This window comes from Gopherus flavomarginatus, chromosome 11 (genome assembly GCF_025201925.1).
Source record: "Gopherus flavomarginatus isolate rGopFla2 chromosome 11, rGopFla2.mat.asm, whole genome shotgun sequence".
Classification (NCBI taxonomy): Eukaryota; Metazoa; Chordata; order Testudines; family Testudinidae; genus Gopherus; species Gopherus flavomarginatus.
This window is the reverse complement of record NC_066627.1, coordinates 46,074,638-46,092,064: the sequence shown is the minus strand read 5'-3', so window position 1 is coordinate 46,092,064 and position 17,427 is coordinate 46,074,638. Positions and strand designations below refer to the sequence as shown.

The 17,427-nt window shown below is 38.9% G+C and overlaps 1 protein-coding gene across 3 annotated transcripts; it reads right to left on the bottom strand.

Annotated features, from left to right (window-relative positions):
- Window positions 1–1,817: 1,817 nt before the first annotated feature.
- Window positions 1,818–11,259, bottom strand: GID8 (GID complex subunit 8 homolog). 3 transcript variants are annotated; one of them, XM_050918702.1, is made up of 5 exons: window positions 11,169–11,259; window positions 10,320–10,449; window positions 8,228–8,424; window positions 7,295–7,492; window positions 1,818–5,895 (listed from the first exon to the last, which is right to left on the bottom strand). In XM_050918702.1, exons 2-5 carry the CDS (start codon window positions 10,435–10,437, stop codon window positions 5,722–5,724), a joined length of 687 nt encoding a protein of 228 aa, XP_050774659.1. In that variant the 5' UTR covers window positions 10,438–10,449; window positions 11,169–11,259; the 3' UTR covers window positions 1,818–5,721. The 3 variants fall into 3 exon arrangements, with proteins under 3 accessions (XP_050774659.1, XP_050774658.1, XP_050774660.1); XM_050918701.1 differs by having other exon boundaries at window positions 11,164–11,250; XM_050918703.1 differs by lacking the exon at window positions 11,169–11,259 and adding an exon at window positions 10,778–11,038.
- Between the last annotated feature and the right edge of the window lie 6,168 nt (window positions 11,260–17,427).

Genomic DNA, 17,427 nt, shown 5'->3' with positions numbered 1-17,427 from the left:
TTTGCCCCTATGCAACCCCACATCACTTGCTTAAACCTATTGGAGGTTCATTAGTGTGTCATCTGGAAGTTTGGGCCTCTTGTATCTAGGGATTAGAAGTTAAGCTAACAAGATGTCCATCTCTACAGAGTTCAGAGGAAAAAGATCGCTAACAATATTGTAGAGCTGAGTCCGACTTTGAGATCTTGGACAATTTTACAGTCAGGGTTCAGGTATAACACTTGGCTAGGAACACATGAAAGGCAGGTCTCCCATGAATTTACCAAAGCAAAGTCATACTTAAAATTTAATTCTTGGAGGTGACAATACTGAGACAAGGGATGGACTCTTTGAGCTTCAAGGATTCTGACACAGTACCACATATTAGGTCAACAGGTGTGGCACTGATGGAGAAAAATAAAAATAAAAAATATTGACTTGGGAACAGCAGATGGCAATTAAGGGAGGAAAGGAATGCAGTGTTGACTATTGAGTCCAGCTCTCACAACACTATTAAGCTGTGAAATAAGGTCAGCTTTTATTTTGTGGCCAAGTGACAACTGTGCAAATAAGCCAGGATGCAGCTGCCAATGTGTACTTCACTTTGAAACCTGGTCCTCCTTACTTGTGTTTCCATTTTCAGAAGAGGGAGCCATGACTTGGTAAAAAGATGTCAGGAGTTGTATCAAAAAGATATTAGGAACACAGAATTGTATACATGATGTTAAAAAGGGTATTTGGAGGCTATATAGTTGAGAATTAAATTCTAGGAGGGGAAAAAATGAAGATAGATGCCAGACATTTTCTGTAAGTGTCAAACGCAAAATGGAGAGCATAAAATAAATAATAAGGGAGTTTTGGAAATACTTTATGGGTAAGGCAGAGTGACAAAAGCAGTAATAGTTCCAGGGGGGTTGGGAAATATTAAAGCTAGACAAGTACTTACACAGGAAACAAAATATAAACAACAAACATGCAAGTGGACAAACTTCTGCAGGACTTGGGAAGCATTGCCTCAGAAATAACATGGAGGGAAAAAAAACGAAACAAAACACATTAGCTCCTATTCATTTAGGCACTATGGGATCAGAGAATCTAGTTTACCCCATACACAAGAAAACATCAGCTATTGCTTTGTTCAGCATCTTCTAACAACCTTATTAGCAACAAAATTTTGTTCATATTGTACATATTCCATCCTGTCCTCCTTTTTAAACACACAGCTGTACGTGTTTTCCAGTGAATATCTGATTTAACCTTGCTGACACGTGAGAAGCAGTTTTGCTTTCAAAGTAAGCAGGGCCTGTGTTCCTAAGGTAGAAGGACTAGAAGAGAAAATACAAAGTTAGCTAACGGCCAACTTATGGCCTAGGCCATAAACCTATAGAAGAAGAAAGAAACTCTTCCTTACATTCCTGCACATTTTGCTGAACTCAGAGCTTTGACGGTCTTACAAATAAATAAGAGGGTGGGAGCATTTTTTAGATAAATATGACTTCACATCCCAGTACTCTCAATCTAGCACTACTTGGAAATATTACATTCACTTACAAGCTCAATTTTCATCAAGATCTCAGCTTAGCTTCCCTTTTGGGCGCTTTTGAGAATGCAAATAATTGCGGGTAGGACTATGTCTAATTTCTTATCTGCCATGTTTTCTTCTTCCCTCCCTTATCCCTACAGTGAACCTCTTCTGTTGGAGCAGAAAAATATGCTCTGTTTGACAACTACACAGCTTACTGTATTTTCTCTTTTATGCTGCTTTTTATGGTATTTAGGAAAACTGCGAGGGAAAGGGTAGATACACGGCAGGCAAAGAGGACAAAATATATCCACTCTACACCAAGTGAAAGCTTATTATATTAATACTTGAGGACAAGGTTTACACTTTAAGATTACATTTACAATCCAATATAGTCCATATCAGAAGAGCATATAGAACAATTTAATTGTAACATTTTAAAGCTTTTATGAATTGCAGTATTATGCATTTTTTCTTTTTCTCCCAACCATGATCTGGAAATAGCATTCTGTTTCTTAAAAGCATGAGGTAACGATCGTCTAGATACACATATCCTGGATCACACTCCTACTGAATTTAAAATCTTTCATACAAAAGAAGCTGGGTATTAAGGTATTGTAAAGAAGCTCTAGTACTCAAGCAATCCTGTTCGTTTCTTAACTTTCACTCTTAAATGTGCAAACCAGAGGGATATTTACAACTTAAGCAACAAACAAAACAAAAAACACCCTGGGATAGTGTAATTAACATGTTTTACATTTGTGCCTATCTTACATGTGGTGGAAAAAAGTTCTGCCTGCTTGCTGCATCGTTTCCTTATATGGTTTTACAGCTACAGTGGTATCCTGTTTAAAAAAAGTTGAGTACACTCACATTCTACATAACTTTTAAAAACTTCACCTCAGTCTGCTTTCCAGGTATCTTCCTTGTACTTAAATATATTTTATATACACACACACACACACACACACACACACACGTCTCTTCAAAAATTCCAAATAAAAATTATAATCTGTTTACTAGTTTCTATGTAATAGCCAGTTCCCAGCCAGTAATATGCAAGATCAAAATATTCTGTAAACAGTATTCTCTGGGGGAGAAGAGTTTTTTCAGTACTTCACCTATACGTAAATCCACTATTTGCTCCCCATCATAGAAAACTATTGTATAACAGCAGAAAGCAAAAGTTTACCTTTCATATTTGACTGGCAAAATGGAATAATGGGAACAGCCAAGAGACAGAAACAACTAAGTAGGTAATCATCATGAAAATATGGGAAGTTTATATTCTAATATCAGAATACAGTTAAGATATATTCACAAAGCAAAATATTTTACATCCTGTGTTCACATTACTAATAAAGCAAATCTTCTTTCAACAAAGGAAAGAATGTGCTAGGGATATGAATAGTGTACCACACATTTACTGTAGTTGTTTGCCATCAGTGAATTTAGAAGAGATCATAGTTAGATGCTGCCATATCATTCATACACAAAGAAATCTATCTTTGTACCATTTTGTTATGTGAAGTGGAACAAAATATATTTACACTAGCAGCAAACTGATCAAAGTGGTATTTAATGTTACTTGTTAAAGTGGTTATCTAACAATGATGGATATAACAAAATCCATTAATTAGTGGTCACCAAATAAGACATTTCTCATGCATGACAAAAATTCATTCATGTACTCAGGTCTGCGTTTACTGTGCACAGTATTTCCGTAAGTTATGTTTCACAGCCCCTACCATTCAAGAATATTTCAGGGTATATATATATTATATTTGTATATGCAAATTATATACACGAATATAAAGATCCCTAAAAGTACCATTATTACTATCTTTATGCTTTCTGTAAAATGCATAGCTTTTGAATATTTTCTTGCAATTAAAGACTTTACAGATTAAAGCTGCTTATCAATGTGGTATATTAATAAAAACAAACTCAGATAACCCTTTACTAAAATGTTATATTTCAACCTCTTAGAAAACATCTTATTTTTAATGGAAAAAAAAAAATAAGCAATCTATGCACTTCACCCAAAGACTATATGGAATTAATGCTGCATTCTAAAAATATGGTGAACTATTCAACCAGGTCTGTAATATCGCATTTCTCATAGAGAAAAATGCTAGTCATGCTACAAAAATTCACCACTTTCCACTTCCTCCAAGAAAAGCTTCAGATGAGGGTCAGCACAAAAAGTGTCAGACTGGAGGAAAAGTTGATCAGTTGTTCATAAAGGAATCAGAGCAAACAGTTTAATTTCTGCAGTTTGTTATTAAACAATATTATACTAACCATATCGATTGCAAATTAAAATAATATACTTTAAAAAACTGCAACTGACTGAAAACAATATTTATCTTCTCAGTTCAAGTAAATTGTTAGAATAACCAATGAGGGTGAAATAAAGCCAGCTCATTATTGCAGGTGGTGGCCAATGAAAGTTCATTACAGTTTTGTATGAATTACAAGAGTTGCATACGGTGAAAGCCTCAGGATATCAAATAAAACCATCAGTAGTAAAATGGGACAGTTCAGTCTCTTGTTTTATATCTATCACCTAGACTAACCTTGGCACCGAGGTGTCTCCTAAGCAGCTATAGAGATAACTGTCTCCCCCAGAAAATAGCTACACACAAGTAAACTGTCCACAGTAACACAATCAGTAACAGGTTTTGTTATTCTCTAAGTCATGTCTCTGCAAAGCTTTTACGTTTAATGCATAAATATTCCAGAAAATTAAGTGAAAACTAAGTAGTTTCAATCTACAGGGTAATAGTTACCAGACTAGGATAGCCACAGTATCTGATGGGTAGAGTGTAAACTGCCAGTGCACTGTGATACTATGCTATTTTCTCCACCAAACTGGTCTTTGTTCAGCAGTTTTGCAATAACTCAGCAAATGGGTTTTAAAGATCTAGATCTCAGTTTGGCAAGGTCAGTACATAATACTACCAGATATACCAGTATGAAGTAACGTAAGATTATGTCACGCATCCAGCAAAACCTCCTGCATCCAGAAGATTACAATTCAGTGACCAAGAAAATCAGGACCTTGTGTAAGCATTATAATGTTTCTAACAGGAGTTGAACAAACAATAGTATAGCTGTGAAAACGAACTGCATCTCTTCAGAAAGATAAGTCACTGAGATTATGGAAAAGGGTTTTGTAATGTCACTGCTCCACTCATCCAAGGCATAATATGCCAAAAGAATGGTTACCACTAGCACACTATAAACTATGCCACCCACCCACCCCCAAATCCTGCAAGCTATTCCACAAAGGCAGATCCTGCGTCACGGTAGACACTGGCAAAAAAGTCTATGATTCCCGCCTTCCCCTGTATCACCAAGGAGACTTCAGCTAACCAAGCCACACACGAGTTGCCATTAAGGGTGTAGTAACCAGTTAGCATCACTGCAGTGACTAGAAATGGACGTTTAACATCAGGAAAAAAAAATCCCTGAATAATCAAAAACAAAACCCTATTTAAATATATGATTTAATGTCTTATTTCAGGAGGCCATTTTGGTCATTCTTGAAATTAAAAAGAAACTTTTATTTCCAGCAATACTACTTGTGAAAAGATGGGTCATTGATCCACTGTGAACATAGCTCTCACCATATAAATAAAGCACCAGAGTCAGAAACAAGGAAAAAAAGTCCTTAAATTATGATTTACAAGTTTATACACTATTTCCTATGCAAAAGGTTGGCCGTACAGTAAGAAAGTTTTAGACGAAAACTTGACCAGTTGTTAGTTTTAAGGGGAAATGCATATCTTGCTATAACTTAACATAAGGTAGAAAATATTCATTGATCTATATACACATTTCAAATGAGAGAGAGTTAAACTTAACTGAATAGTTAACCTCATTTAACTCACTGGCCACTAAACTAAGCATCAGTAGCCAATTAGAAACCTTGAGCACTGTACTTTAAAATGCCATTTTTTTCTTTCCTGTCTAATTGGATTTTTTAAAAATGTATGATAGTGCATAGCCTAAGTCAGACTTTCAAAGAGATACAGCGCCTTTCAATGCAGTTCTCAGCATTTAAAAGGGACTTTTCTCCCTTTAAATAAGATATTCATTGAAAAAAATCTGAATTGTTGAGTTCTGTACTGTAGTAAAAATATTTCAGTCACAGACTGATATAAATGTATACTGTGCAGTACTAAGATTGCTTGATGTCCATATCTGCACACAATTTACTTGGGTTCCTCAATTGTCCCCTTGCTGAGGTCTGTCATTTTTGGATATTTTACTTTCTTCTGGTCCAGTTCATTCTGAGCCCACAGAAGTAGCTTCAGTAATTTAGCCAACTTGGGTGTTGACTCGCGATTTTCATAGTCTAGAACAGCTTGGTTAACTTCGCTCCATACCTGGAAAAGAAATACTGAACTTAGAGTAGTGATCATATATGTTAACTGAAGGAGAATGTCCTGCAGAGTTTATGAATTCCTCTGAGTACAAGTTAGAAAAAGTAGAGCTTAAACACCTCACTGGTCTCACATTACACTGAAAACAAGTAAGAGGAGTTGAGGATCTGGCCTTTTAAACCCTCTCTCACACTATTACAGCAGTGCCACAAGGTGTTAAATCTACCTTAAGGCAGCAGCTGAGAATTGCTCAGCTGGCATAAGGCTACCATGCCAGCCCCTCCTGGCCCACCCAGCGCAAAGAAAGATCAAGAGTGAGGATGAGGAGATAAGGTCAGAATGCAATATGCTCCAAGGATCCTGGTGGTGGAGCAACCAATGGGGACCATAATCCACCAGCACAAGTTAGAGTAAATTAACCACATAGACTATTACCTCACTGCATTTTTTTTTTGCCTCTCCAAACCATTCGAGATAAAAATTCTGCTCTGAAGTTCCACTACCAGTTTGTGCAATAACAGCCATTTTTCCTCAGAATATAAGATTAAACAATTCTATAAAAAATAGTGTATGGGATAATATAGTTCTCTTGATAGCCATCCCATAAGGAAGTCTACATTTGCCTTACCTTCCCTACATAGAGCAATTCTAATGCATAACACCAGAAAGCACAAGTTTACCTTTCATATTCTATTAGCAGCCTTCAGGATCAGGAAGGGTGTGGGAGGAGAAACAGCAAGATGAAATTAAGCCATTTTAATTTCTCAAAACCCCCGCATGTAGGAAACACTGTTCTGGTGCTTCCAGTATCTACCTCAACGTGTAACAGTTTTTTAATCTAAGCAAAATAAAGCAGCAATTAAAGTTATGCTGTATTACCTAAATCTGACTATAAAACGTAGTTCCAGATTTAAAAAAAAAAACACCCAGAAGGGATAGTGGCAGCAGTTGAGGGACACAGGCAGAAAAAAAAGTTCAAAATGAGCATATCCAAGTAATATTAAAGAACACTAAGAGAACATTTTTGATTTGCACTCAGAAGTGGATAGGAAGCCAGTGAAAAGGAAATATGCTCCAATTTCCTAGAGCAAGACAGCATCATTCTGAACACCTTGAAATCTGGAAGAGCATAAGAGAGGAAATTGCAGTAGTTTATACTGTATCAAAAGATGGATAGAGCAAGCCCATAGTTTCACAAATGGGGGATGTTGTACATTACAAAAGTTCTTGTGTGTTCTAAAAATATTGCTGTTATAATTTAACAGAAGTCTCAGCTTTAGAAATACCTCTGTTCTCCAAACCCGTTTATAAATATTTGCTAATTATGTACAAAATATTGTAATATTAGCTGTCCACAAGGATAAACAAAAGTGGAAAGAGCTTTCATTTGAGCATACATTACCTTCTGTCTCTGCATCATGTTGAGCAAGTCTCCAAATGGTGATTCTTCAGGATTATCAAAGGCAAGCAATGCCAGCGTGCGCTCCATTTCTGTCAAGCATTCTCTGCTCTCCTCTCCTTGTTCTGCCAATTGAGTCTGAGCAAATTCCAGGGCTGCCTCTGTCTCACGCTGCCGAATCAGTTCAATCAGATGCTGCTGCTATATACGTGAGGAACAAAGCAAGGTTAGTCAATAGAAGGGTAAGTGATGTTTAGTATGTTAGACTCCAGGTATTCCATTTCTTCTACATATTAAGTAGCAAAGCTGTAATAAATCAGTATTTTGTCAGTACTAAAATTCACAAATACATTCTTGTTGGACTAATAGTACAGTTAATCCTATTTTTCAATTTATTTTGGAGCCATTTAAAACCTGGAAGATAGGTTTTAAAGCAGTGGTTCTCAAACTTTTGTACTGGTAACCCCTTTCACACAGCAATCCTCTGAATGCGACACCCCCCGATAAATTAAAAAAAAACACTTTTTAATGTATTTAATACCATTATAAATGCTGGAGGCAAAGCAGGGTTTGGGGTGGAGGCTGACAGCTCACGATCCCCCACCTAATAACCTCACAACCCCCTGAGGGGTCCCGACCCCCAGTTGAGAACCCCTGTTTTAAAGAAACTTTATAACTGCTGCCAGAAGACATGACTAACCATCATCAATTTGGGAGTTTACAAATCATAGGTAAGATGAATATGGTTATGTCATATATATTAAGAAATACAAACTAAAAATACTCTTTAAAAGCTACTGCATTCCATGCCATAACATAAGAAATAGGCAGTTAAAAATCACTTTCCACACCACATTAGTGAATGCTTGCAATTACATCTTTTCTTCAGTCTCCAAACAATTCTAGATACAAAACAAACTAATCACCGGGTCTTACCTGCAAATGAAAGTAAAGGTATCGGTTTGTATCTAACAATTCTGGATGGAGACTATTAATCAATGCAATTGCTTCTTGAATCTGTCCTTTCAGTATCATTTCTCGAATTTTTATCCTTTCATCTAGAGTCTCTAGATCAACACTGGGCTCAATTCCAGACTCCATTCGAAACTTCTCTGCTGCCTCTTTAAAACCCTCTGAAATAAAAACACATTTCATTAAATAGAATTCAGAGATAAGCTACATACAATAGTACAGATTTATCAAACCTGTATACTTCCAACTGACTTATATGGATCTGAAACATAGATGTTGCTTAAACAAGACCTCAGGAGGCTGGAGACATTTCATATATGTTGGTAACAGGAACTACTGGGCATAAGATGATTTGATATTCTCAGTAACAGGGATTATTGAGGACTGAAGTCATCATCAGTCACCACCAGCAGCACTTTTCGGTCACACAGTTGGCCTTGAAGATAAAGTTCCTGCACATCGAGTCCTGAAAATCAGATCTGAGTTCAAGAGGGGACACTGCATGGCTATAGACTGGCTGGGATGCACCAGATCAGTAATAACCCTGTGCAGCTTTTAGATACCTTGAGTAAAGCCAGATATGGCTATTGACATTCCATGCTATAGACCCTGGTTGTCTAAACACGTTGTAGTTTTCTGAATTTCTATTTAATAAACCAAGTTAAGAGGATATACTAAGATGTCCATGCAATCCTATCTGGAATCTTTTCAATGAAGCAGGCATTTTTGTAAATACAAGATCATGACTGAAAATATATGAACTTACAGGTTTCTCCGAAAGGCTGATTTAAATAAGTTGCACAATTCTAGAAAGACTTCACATTTAATTCTCTCTAAATTCATCAAGTTCCTACCCTTTCTATAAAAATGTCTATATTTAACTGCATGCAAAGAGAAAAAAGGTATAAAACCAAATTTTACTAGGAAGGATTCAAGTTTAGCATTGACCCCATGATTTGAACTCTGTGTCTGGTATATTTGGGCATGGTTTTGCTTTTGCAGGAAAGACCATAGCAAAAAATTGCATTCATCTGGAGTATAAATAGTTTTACCCATTTTATAATTAGCATAAACATGAGAGAGTCTGACCACCACATGAAGGCTCTTTTCCTCAGAAAAAGAGTCACAGAACTGGACAGACACTACTTTCATACATATACACAAACAATTTATGACATGGTCACTTTAGTGCCTCTCCCATTGCTCAGGTTCCAGCTGCACATGGACACAAACGGGTGCATGCTTGATGAATATGAACATCTCCACTATGGTGCACTTGGCCATGAAAATTAATGTATATCACCAAAGGACAATTTTTGAGGGATTTCTGGTATCTCTTAAGTTGCAGTTTCTGGATGCCTAGCACATTAAATATTCTAGTCTTCCTCGGCTGTTTTGAAGACACTATTTTGTCATAAATAGTCTGATCTTTCAACCAATTTGGTTTAAGTTGATTTCTGATAATTTCTCCTGCTCTGTGATGAAAAAACGAGTGGACACAACTTGTTCAATGCTGTCCAGATTAGTAGAAGCCATCACACATTCCCAATTTAAGGAAAATAGTATAATAAAAGATGTGATATTAAGCTCTGTGCAGTTTTGAGTAACAGTGTTCCAAACTAGAAATGCCATAAGGGAAATATCTTTTTAGTAAAAAAGCTAAGATTAAAACAGACAGGAGATATATATTGGGTGAAACCTGCAGATGCTATATAATCAAAGTCAACAAAGTTTGGTTCTCTGAGGTTTTACGTAGCAAAAATAATTGTTGCTAACAGAGTGTGGGTGATACACTACAAAGGCAGTACTGAATTCGTTTTTCCTTTACCCAATTTATAAACTATTTTTATTAAATAATTATCAACTACATTTTCTGTGAATTCTAGAATATTTTCTAGGATTCACAGAAAATACAGGCAATAGTGATATCTATTAGTATCAATCATTTAATAGCTCATTCCAGTAAGAATGAATTTTATTGATTAAAATAAATGTCAGATGATCTAAAGAGACCAACATACTAAATGTAATAGTAGCATCCACTACTCACTGTTACCTGTAACAAGATAGTTCATTATCAGGCGATTCATATCAGCTCTTTGGATGTGCAAGTTATTGAGTTTTTCCATCCATTCATCTTTTGTGATTTCATCAGGTTTTTCGGCATAACTCATTCTGGATTTTCACTATAAGGAATGAAAAGTATCTTACTTGGCACAGATACCAGCAGGTGAAAGAAAAGTTAAGTCTAGCTTGCCTATAAGAACTGTGGGACCAACTCAGTTATTAATACCTTCTGTGATTGTTCAATAAAAATTGTTGGCTAAACAAAATGTTATCGAATGGAGAACTCTTGTTTTGAAATCCGCCACTGTAACAGACACCGACCCACATACATCACCCACCACCACACAGCCCTGCCCCAGCACATACACCCCGCGCCCAGTATACAGCCCCTCCCCCGTATACGTAGAACAGACACCATCGTACGCACGCGACCCTCCATACACGTACCATGCACCGAATCACCCTCTCGGAAGGGGCACACAGCCCACCTCGCACACAGGCTGGCCGGGCCTTATCCCCCACACCTCACGAGGGGCCCGGTCGGGGTCCCGGGGTGCCCAGCTCGGTGCAAGGCTTTACAGCGCCACCTCCAAAACGCTGAAGGCTTCTTCGGCCCTGCCAAGCGCGCCCCTCAGCCCCGATGCTCCTGTGGGGACGGGCCAGGCCCCCGGAGCTGTGCGAGGACCAGAGCCGCGTCTTCCGGCCCCTAACACCCCAGGGCCCCGAAACCTCCTCAGCCTCTGCCCCAGCCGGGCTCTAGCCCCGCTTTGCCGGGCCCAGCGCACCGCGCCTGCCGCCCCCCAGGCGAGGAAGACCCACAGGCGCCATCTTACCGTACACGCCACTGCTGCCGAGCCCCGGTGCGCAGCCCCAGACCCCACTCCGCCTCCTCGCTCAGCCGGGACTCTGTGTACAACTCTCGTCTCGCGAGAACTGGCCTCCCAGCCAATGGCCTGCCGGAGCGGGGAGCGGCACGCACCATAGAGATGGGGGACGAAGAAACCCAGACAAGACCTAGTGGGGAAAGCACCATAGAGATTACGGAAGACCTGGAGGCCGGCGAAGTACCATAGAGACGGGGGGAGGGAGGCCTCGACTATGCTAACCAGCCTGGAGGCGGTGGAGAATATTAGCATGGACGTGCGGCGGGCCGCGTCCCCTGAGCCCTGCCCAAGCCACGGCCGGCGCTATAGGGCACGCTCAGGGCTCCCCAGCAACTGGTCTGTCTGACAGGCTCTGTAGGATCAGGGCATTTCACACAGGCCTGTGATTAGGCCCATGAAAGTCAATGAGATGAATATGAATCCCAGGCACAGCTACGAGCATGAAGGTCTTGGGGTCAAATCTGAACGTAAATTAAACTGGTTGGGCAGGGATTATTATTGGGATGCCCTGATATCACCATTGCACACTACAGCCGTCTGGACCCATAGGGAGTATGCAGCATGTGTTTCGCGCTGGCCTTCTCTACACTATGCACAAACACTGTTGTTTTAACTATGCTGGTATATTTCAAGTAGGACAAGTCCCATGAGGTGGATGCAGTGTTACTGGTATAAATGTGCCGATGCATCTTTATGCTGTGTAACTGTCCAAATGAGGAGTTGTACCAATCTAACTATTTCAGTTTTAAAAAATATTTTTTAAAAATAAGTCCATAGCAGAAATAGGTAAATCAGTATTAAAAAAAAAGCCTATATTTTCAGAACAATGTACATCAGGATCCTCCAAGAAAACTTGGAATTTCACTTTTCCCAAATCCCCCCGCAAAGCAGGTATTTGAGGTTGCATTTACCCATTTCACACACACCTTTTTTTGAAGTTGCACCTGAAAAGCATAACCCCAAAACTCAAATTATCATAGCACAGTACAACCGCTATCTAATAATTTTAAATTTGCGTTATTTCTATAAAAAAAAGTTAACTGAATGTTTATAAGCAATACTGATTTTTGAACAAGGAGCTACTTTATATATATATTATTGTCACAAGCACTTCAAAGTTACAGTTGAAGAGTACTAATAAATACAACCAGTGTAAGATACAAATAAAAAATAACATAAGCCCTGAGTCTGTAACTTCAGATATAGTGCAACATCCATTAACCCTCTACACTTGTCCCTAATCACCTTATTCTTATCTTACATGGTCCTCTCTGAAGGCATGATCTAAAGTCAATTTAATTCTATGGAAAGATTCCTATTTACTTTAGTGGGCTTTGCTTCAGGCTTTCAGAATTAATCAGGAACAATGTAAATGTGTAAACGAACCCTTAAAATGGAAACCCCAGAAAGTTTCTGGTTCCCAACCACTTAGTACATTTTGAGCAGAGGACTCTATTTCCTGTGCCTCTTTTGCTAATAAGATTGAAGAACATCTTTTGTCCAAACACCCCCTCAACCCTTCAAATTATCTGACTTTGCCAACTCCTCCCTAATAGGTGGAGTTTATATAGAGACTTCTATATAGGTAGAGAGGATGGGGAGGTCCAATCCTTATGACCACTTCCTGATTCTGCTATACAGAGAACCACACCTCAAACACAGGGAAAGGAGAGAGGGTCGTAGCACAGTGTAACTGATACCACAACTGCAATTACAGGTAAAAGGAACAAGAGTCACAAAAGCAGCAGGAAAAATGAAAATTTCTTGATTAAAAAAAAACAAGGAAAAGTTTGACCAGGTGTGTGCAGTGGACCTGTCTACAGTATTGGTTCCTGGTTTCTTCACAGTTTCAGGAAAACAACAAATATGTTATTCATTTTCGCTTCATGGACTTATGTTCACCAATATAAAGGGAAATTGAGACAAAAGTAGGTGCTGGACTGCAGCTATTGCTTCCAGTGAAACACTGCTGCTCCACCACACTATTTTGGGTGTGGAAATATAGAATGACATAAAATGATTATATAAATAATCATTTGGGGCACTAGTAATACACATGTTCAGAATGAATGTCTCCCCATATAGTTTTGGTAATGCCTAAAAGTTTCCTGTAGAGTTTAAGCTTTCATGGGGATGGGGAGTTTCTAGTCATTTTTCTTGCAAAGGAAATGTATTGAATGTTACCTGAACAAGTATCTTTTTAATGAGTTTGCAAACAAAGAATACTTCTGAGAAGTGTTAATTTTCCTATTTGTTTTAATGGGGTGTTAACGCTGAACCCGCATGCCTATATTAACTCTCATTTTTTGGTAGAAATAGCTAACTATTGTATATAAGTTTTAAACTAAGTTTTAAAGATGCAAATAATTTGTCTGTATTAGTCTTGATTTGTTTTGTCTGCACTGTCAGCCTTTCTTCCCTGCTAACATCATAGTTTTATGAAGAAAATCCAGGATATTTTGGAGGATCAGTGTCTGATCATAGTGACTCAAACTTTATCCTAGTTTCAATGTATTATAAATATGTTATTGGCTGGCCAACCAACTAACTCATTGTCCCCTCTCTACCTTATACCAGGTGAAGTAAGTGTTGGATCATCCACTATGTAATGCCTGCTGACCTGTCTAATTAACTGTGTGCATAGTGGGGCACTCAGACTCCGAGTACTGTATGATCTGGAGTGCTAGGATTTAGAAGCACCAAGTCATATTGTACACAGGCTTCAAATGTGATGTGGGAAACAGGCCCTTAAGCCCTTCATTAAGGTAGGTGCTCAATAGAGGAAGAAAGGAGTCCGGAAGTAATGAAGCTGTGAGGGAAGAGTGTCTGAAAAGCAAATGGGAAAATTTCCCCAGTGAATTTCTTTCTCTCCTCCCCAGATGCTAAGCTCCTTCCACTCCTTAGGACAAGTACCCCAGTGATGAACCCCTCATGTTTCCCCCACTCTACCTGCCAAAACTGCTGAGCTGTATAGGAGAAGTGGCAGCCTCTTCAAATGCCCTTCTGTGGCTTGAGGGCTGGATGAGATTGCTTAGAAACAAGCAGTCTTTAATGGTTATTATTTCAGAGTGACAATATGCTCCCAGCCTGGCAAGCTAGAGACTGGACCAAATAATAGTAGCAACATCTTCCATAGAATCATAGAATATCAGAGTGGAAGAGGAGGTCATCTAGTCCAACTCGCTGCCCAAAGCAGGACCAATCCCCAAATTGCCAAAGCCACTGAGCTATCCCTCCCTCATGTGCCAGTGTCCTGCAGACACTAGAGAACAGCAAGGTCTGTCATTAATCTTTATTATTTTTTAATTTATATTTGAATTTCCCTCCTCAAAATAAGGGAAGAACCAAAAAAAAAAAAAAGTAAATGAATGGAAAGGGAGGATAAAGAAAGAGGGGCAGAGAGCGGAATGGAGGAATGATGTATCTGTTTTTGTTCACTAGGAATTAATCAGAGATTTATAAAAAGGCCAAATCTTTTCAAAATGTTTGAGGTGCCTCTTCTCAGAAATGTTACCAGGTCTTTAGCAGCCGGGTCAGCCAACTCTCTGTGCCAAGCTTCTATCTCTGGAGGCAGTCCACTTTTCCATCTCAGCAGCGTGACTTCTTTTGGCTACAGCTAAGCACTGCTCTAGAAAACCAAGCTTTCCATGAGTGGGAGAGCTTCCAAGGTGATGGGATATATCCCAAAATACATTTCTGGGAAATCTTTTATTAACTACCGCTTTGTAAGGACTTTAAAAAGTAGGATAAAAGAGACTTCTACACTAGTTACAAAATGGTAGGCTCATACTGGACGGTTCGGGAGAATTTTACTCTTTTTTTTGTAAATTTGGTGCAGCAGCTGCAGTTAATTTTTAACTTTATTAATAATTGTTGAAAAACTTCCTTGGGTATTACAATGGTGTCTGGTATTAAAAAGGTGGAATAGAATCCTGTAGAACCAAAAATAAACAGAAATCTCTGCAGAAATCCACCAGAATTTGGCTAAAATCCCAGCGAAAGACCAAATATGCACTTATTTTCCAAAATTCCCTGTTGGTTGTGAACCCTCCACTAAACATTTTTCTTTGCTTTCGTGAAAAGTATTAAAATGAGTGTTAAGCATTTTGTATCTGTGTGAATCTAGAGCTCAGGAAAGGTGGTGAATCAACAGCCTTGGAGAATCTAGTACTCCAGAGACATGCCCACGTGACAGCCCATCATCTAGTGTTTGTGGGAGGTGCTGGAAACGAAGGCCTTTATCAGTAGAACAGGTATAGCATGAGCACAAGCAGCAGCAATGCAAGTTTCCAAATATTTAAGGTGTCTGGATTATCAAAATGATGAAAGGCACCATCTGTCACTCCCCACTCCAGGGAAAGCTCATTCACGATTTATACTCCCTACCTTTGCCTCCAGGGGTAATGCCATCTTTAGTCTTTCTGGCTGCTGAAAATGGCTTTGCAGAGTCTGCTATAGTGCCCCTAGTGGAGTGGAGGAGTATGCTGAGATACAGAGTGTAAAACAATTGTCCAACTCTAGGGCTCCAAATTTTAAGGGCCATTGAAAAATTAGACTGTCTTGAAAAAACTTGTATGTTGTTGTAGCCATGTCAGTCCCAGGATATTAGAGAGACAAGGTCGGTAAGATAATATCTTTTATTGGTCCAACTTCTGTTGGTGAGAGGAAACAAGTTTTCAAGAGCTCTTCTTCAGTCCTGTCTTTTGAAAAAAAATGAGTCATCTAATCACTTTACCATTTGCCTACAAATGCACCCAAATCCAGATTTGAAGGTACCACCTCTAGGGGGATGAGAAGACAGTGAAATTTCTATGTCTGTTGTTAGTAGTAGTAGCTTAGCAGCGCATCTAGATGCCAACGTTCCATTGTGCTAAAACTTGCACAAAAATAAAGAAGAGATAGCTTGTAAACTCTTGGGAGCAGAAGCCAACAGGTGGATACAACAAAAAAGGAGCACAAGGAAGAAATGAGACAATACTGATCAGCATAAGCAATGGTCACAATACATCAACTGCCTAACAATTGTTGTTTTTAATAGGCATCACAGCAGAGATGAGTTTTAAGGAGGGGTATGAAGGAAGACAATGTGGTGGTTTGGTGGATATTTATGGGAAGCTCCTCCAGTGCGTAAGGGGCAGCACAGGAGAAAGCATGAAGGTGTCTGTTGGAACATTTTTAAAATTGCCTGTCAGCCTTTAAGTCTCTTTGCTAGTCTCAGTGTTCTCAATTAAGACAAATTGTGGTGGTGTTTTTTATCACATGAATCTGGGACTGAATGGAGACCAAACTCATTTCATGCAGACCACCAAAGAAACAACTGTCAAATGGTTAATTTTGGTCACTACCAATCTAGTCTGGAGTCTCACTCCAACATAGAAGAGGTCAGAGGCTCTATGGTCTGTTATCCAGTCACCTGTGCTAGCCAGCCTACCATGAATTTCAGTTGTACTGCCAAGCTGATACTAGTGCTGTGTGAAACTCAGCTGTTTTGTAGGAGTTTGTGGGAACCATTTTCTTTGGTCATGGACTTGCACGCTGTAACTTCTAAGTAAGAAGAAATTAAGTTGAAGCCCTGCTCTCATCCAAATCACTCAACCCCCTAAATCAGCCTAAGTTCATTCATAGAATTATAGGACTGGAAGGGACCTTGAGAGGTCATCTAGTCCAGTCCCCTGCATAATCAGCTTGGGCTTACTCAAAAGGTTTGTGAGCCTCTACAAACCTAGACTAGTTTAAAGTTTGTGACAAAACAGAAAAGCAAGTGTTTTTGTGTAGTTTCATAATGAATATGCTGTGTAATTCTAGCTTACACATTGTTTTTAATTTTTGGCATTTAACTATTTCTCTCATGAAGAAAAATCTTTTAGGACTTGACTATTGAAAAGGAAATCAGTTTGTTTGCTGAGCAGTGGAAAAGGGAATTTCTGAGATGCAAATTGAGCAGTTCTGAAATACAGATGAAACATTATTTCTAATAGGGTAGAAGAATCCTCTTGTTTGGACAACATAGCTTGATAATACAGTATTGGAGATGCATCTCCAGTAAATATGATGGAGGCAACTGATAAGTGAAACTAGCTGGGCCAAATCTAGTGGTGGTGCAAGCATGGAATCCTCTAAGCCAAAAGGAGATATAAAGCATGAGGTAGATTTACATATTGGGCATAAATGTAACTTGCATCAGTTTAGTATCTGGGGGGATGCAAAATTGAT

Excerpts from the sequence above, each read along its gene's own strand:
- GID8 (XM_050918702.1), bottom strand. The coding sequence starts at position 10,437 with ATGAGTTATGCCGAAAAACCTGATGAAATCACAAAAGATGAATGGATG. Across the intron at positions 8,425-10,319 it reads AATGAACTATCTTGTTACAG|AGGGTTTTAAAGAGGCAGCA; the intron begins GTAACAGTGAGT and ends TTTTTATTTCAG. Across the intron at positions 5,896-7,294 it reads ACATGATGCAGAGACAGAAG|GTATGGAGCGAAGTTAACCA; the intron begins GTAATGTATGCT and ends TTTCTTTTCCAG.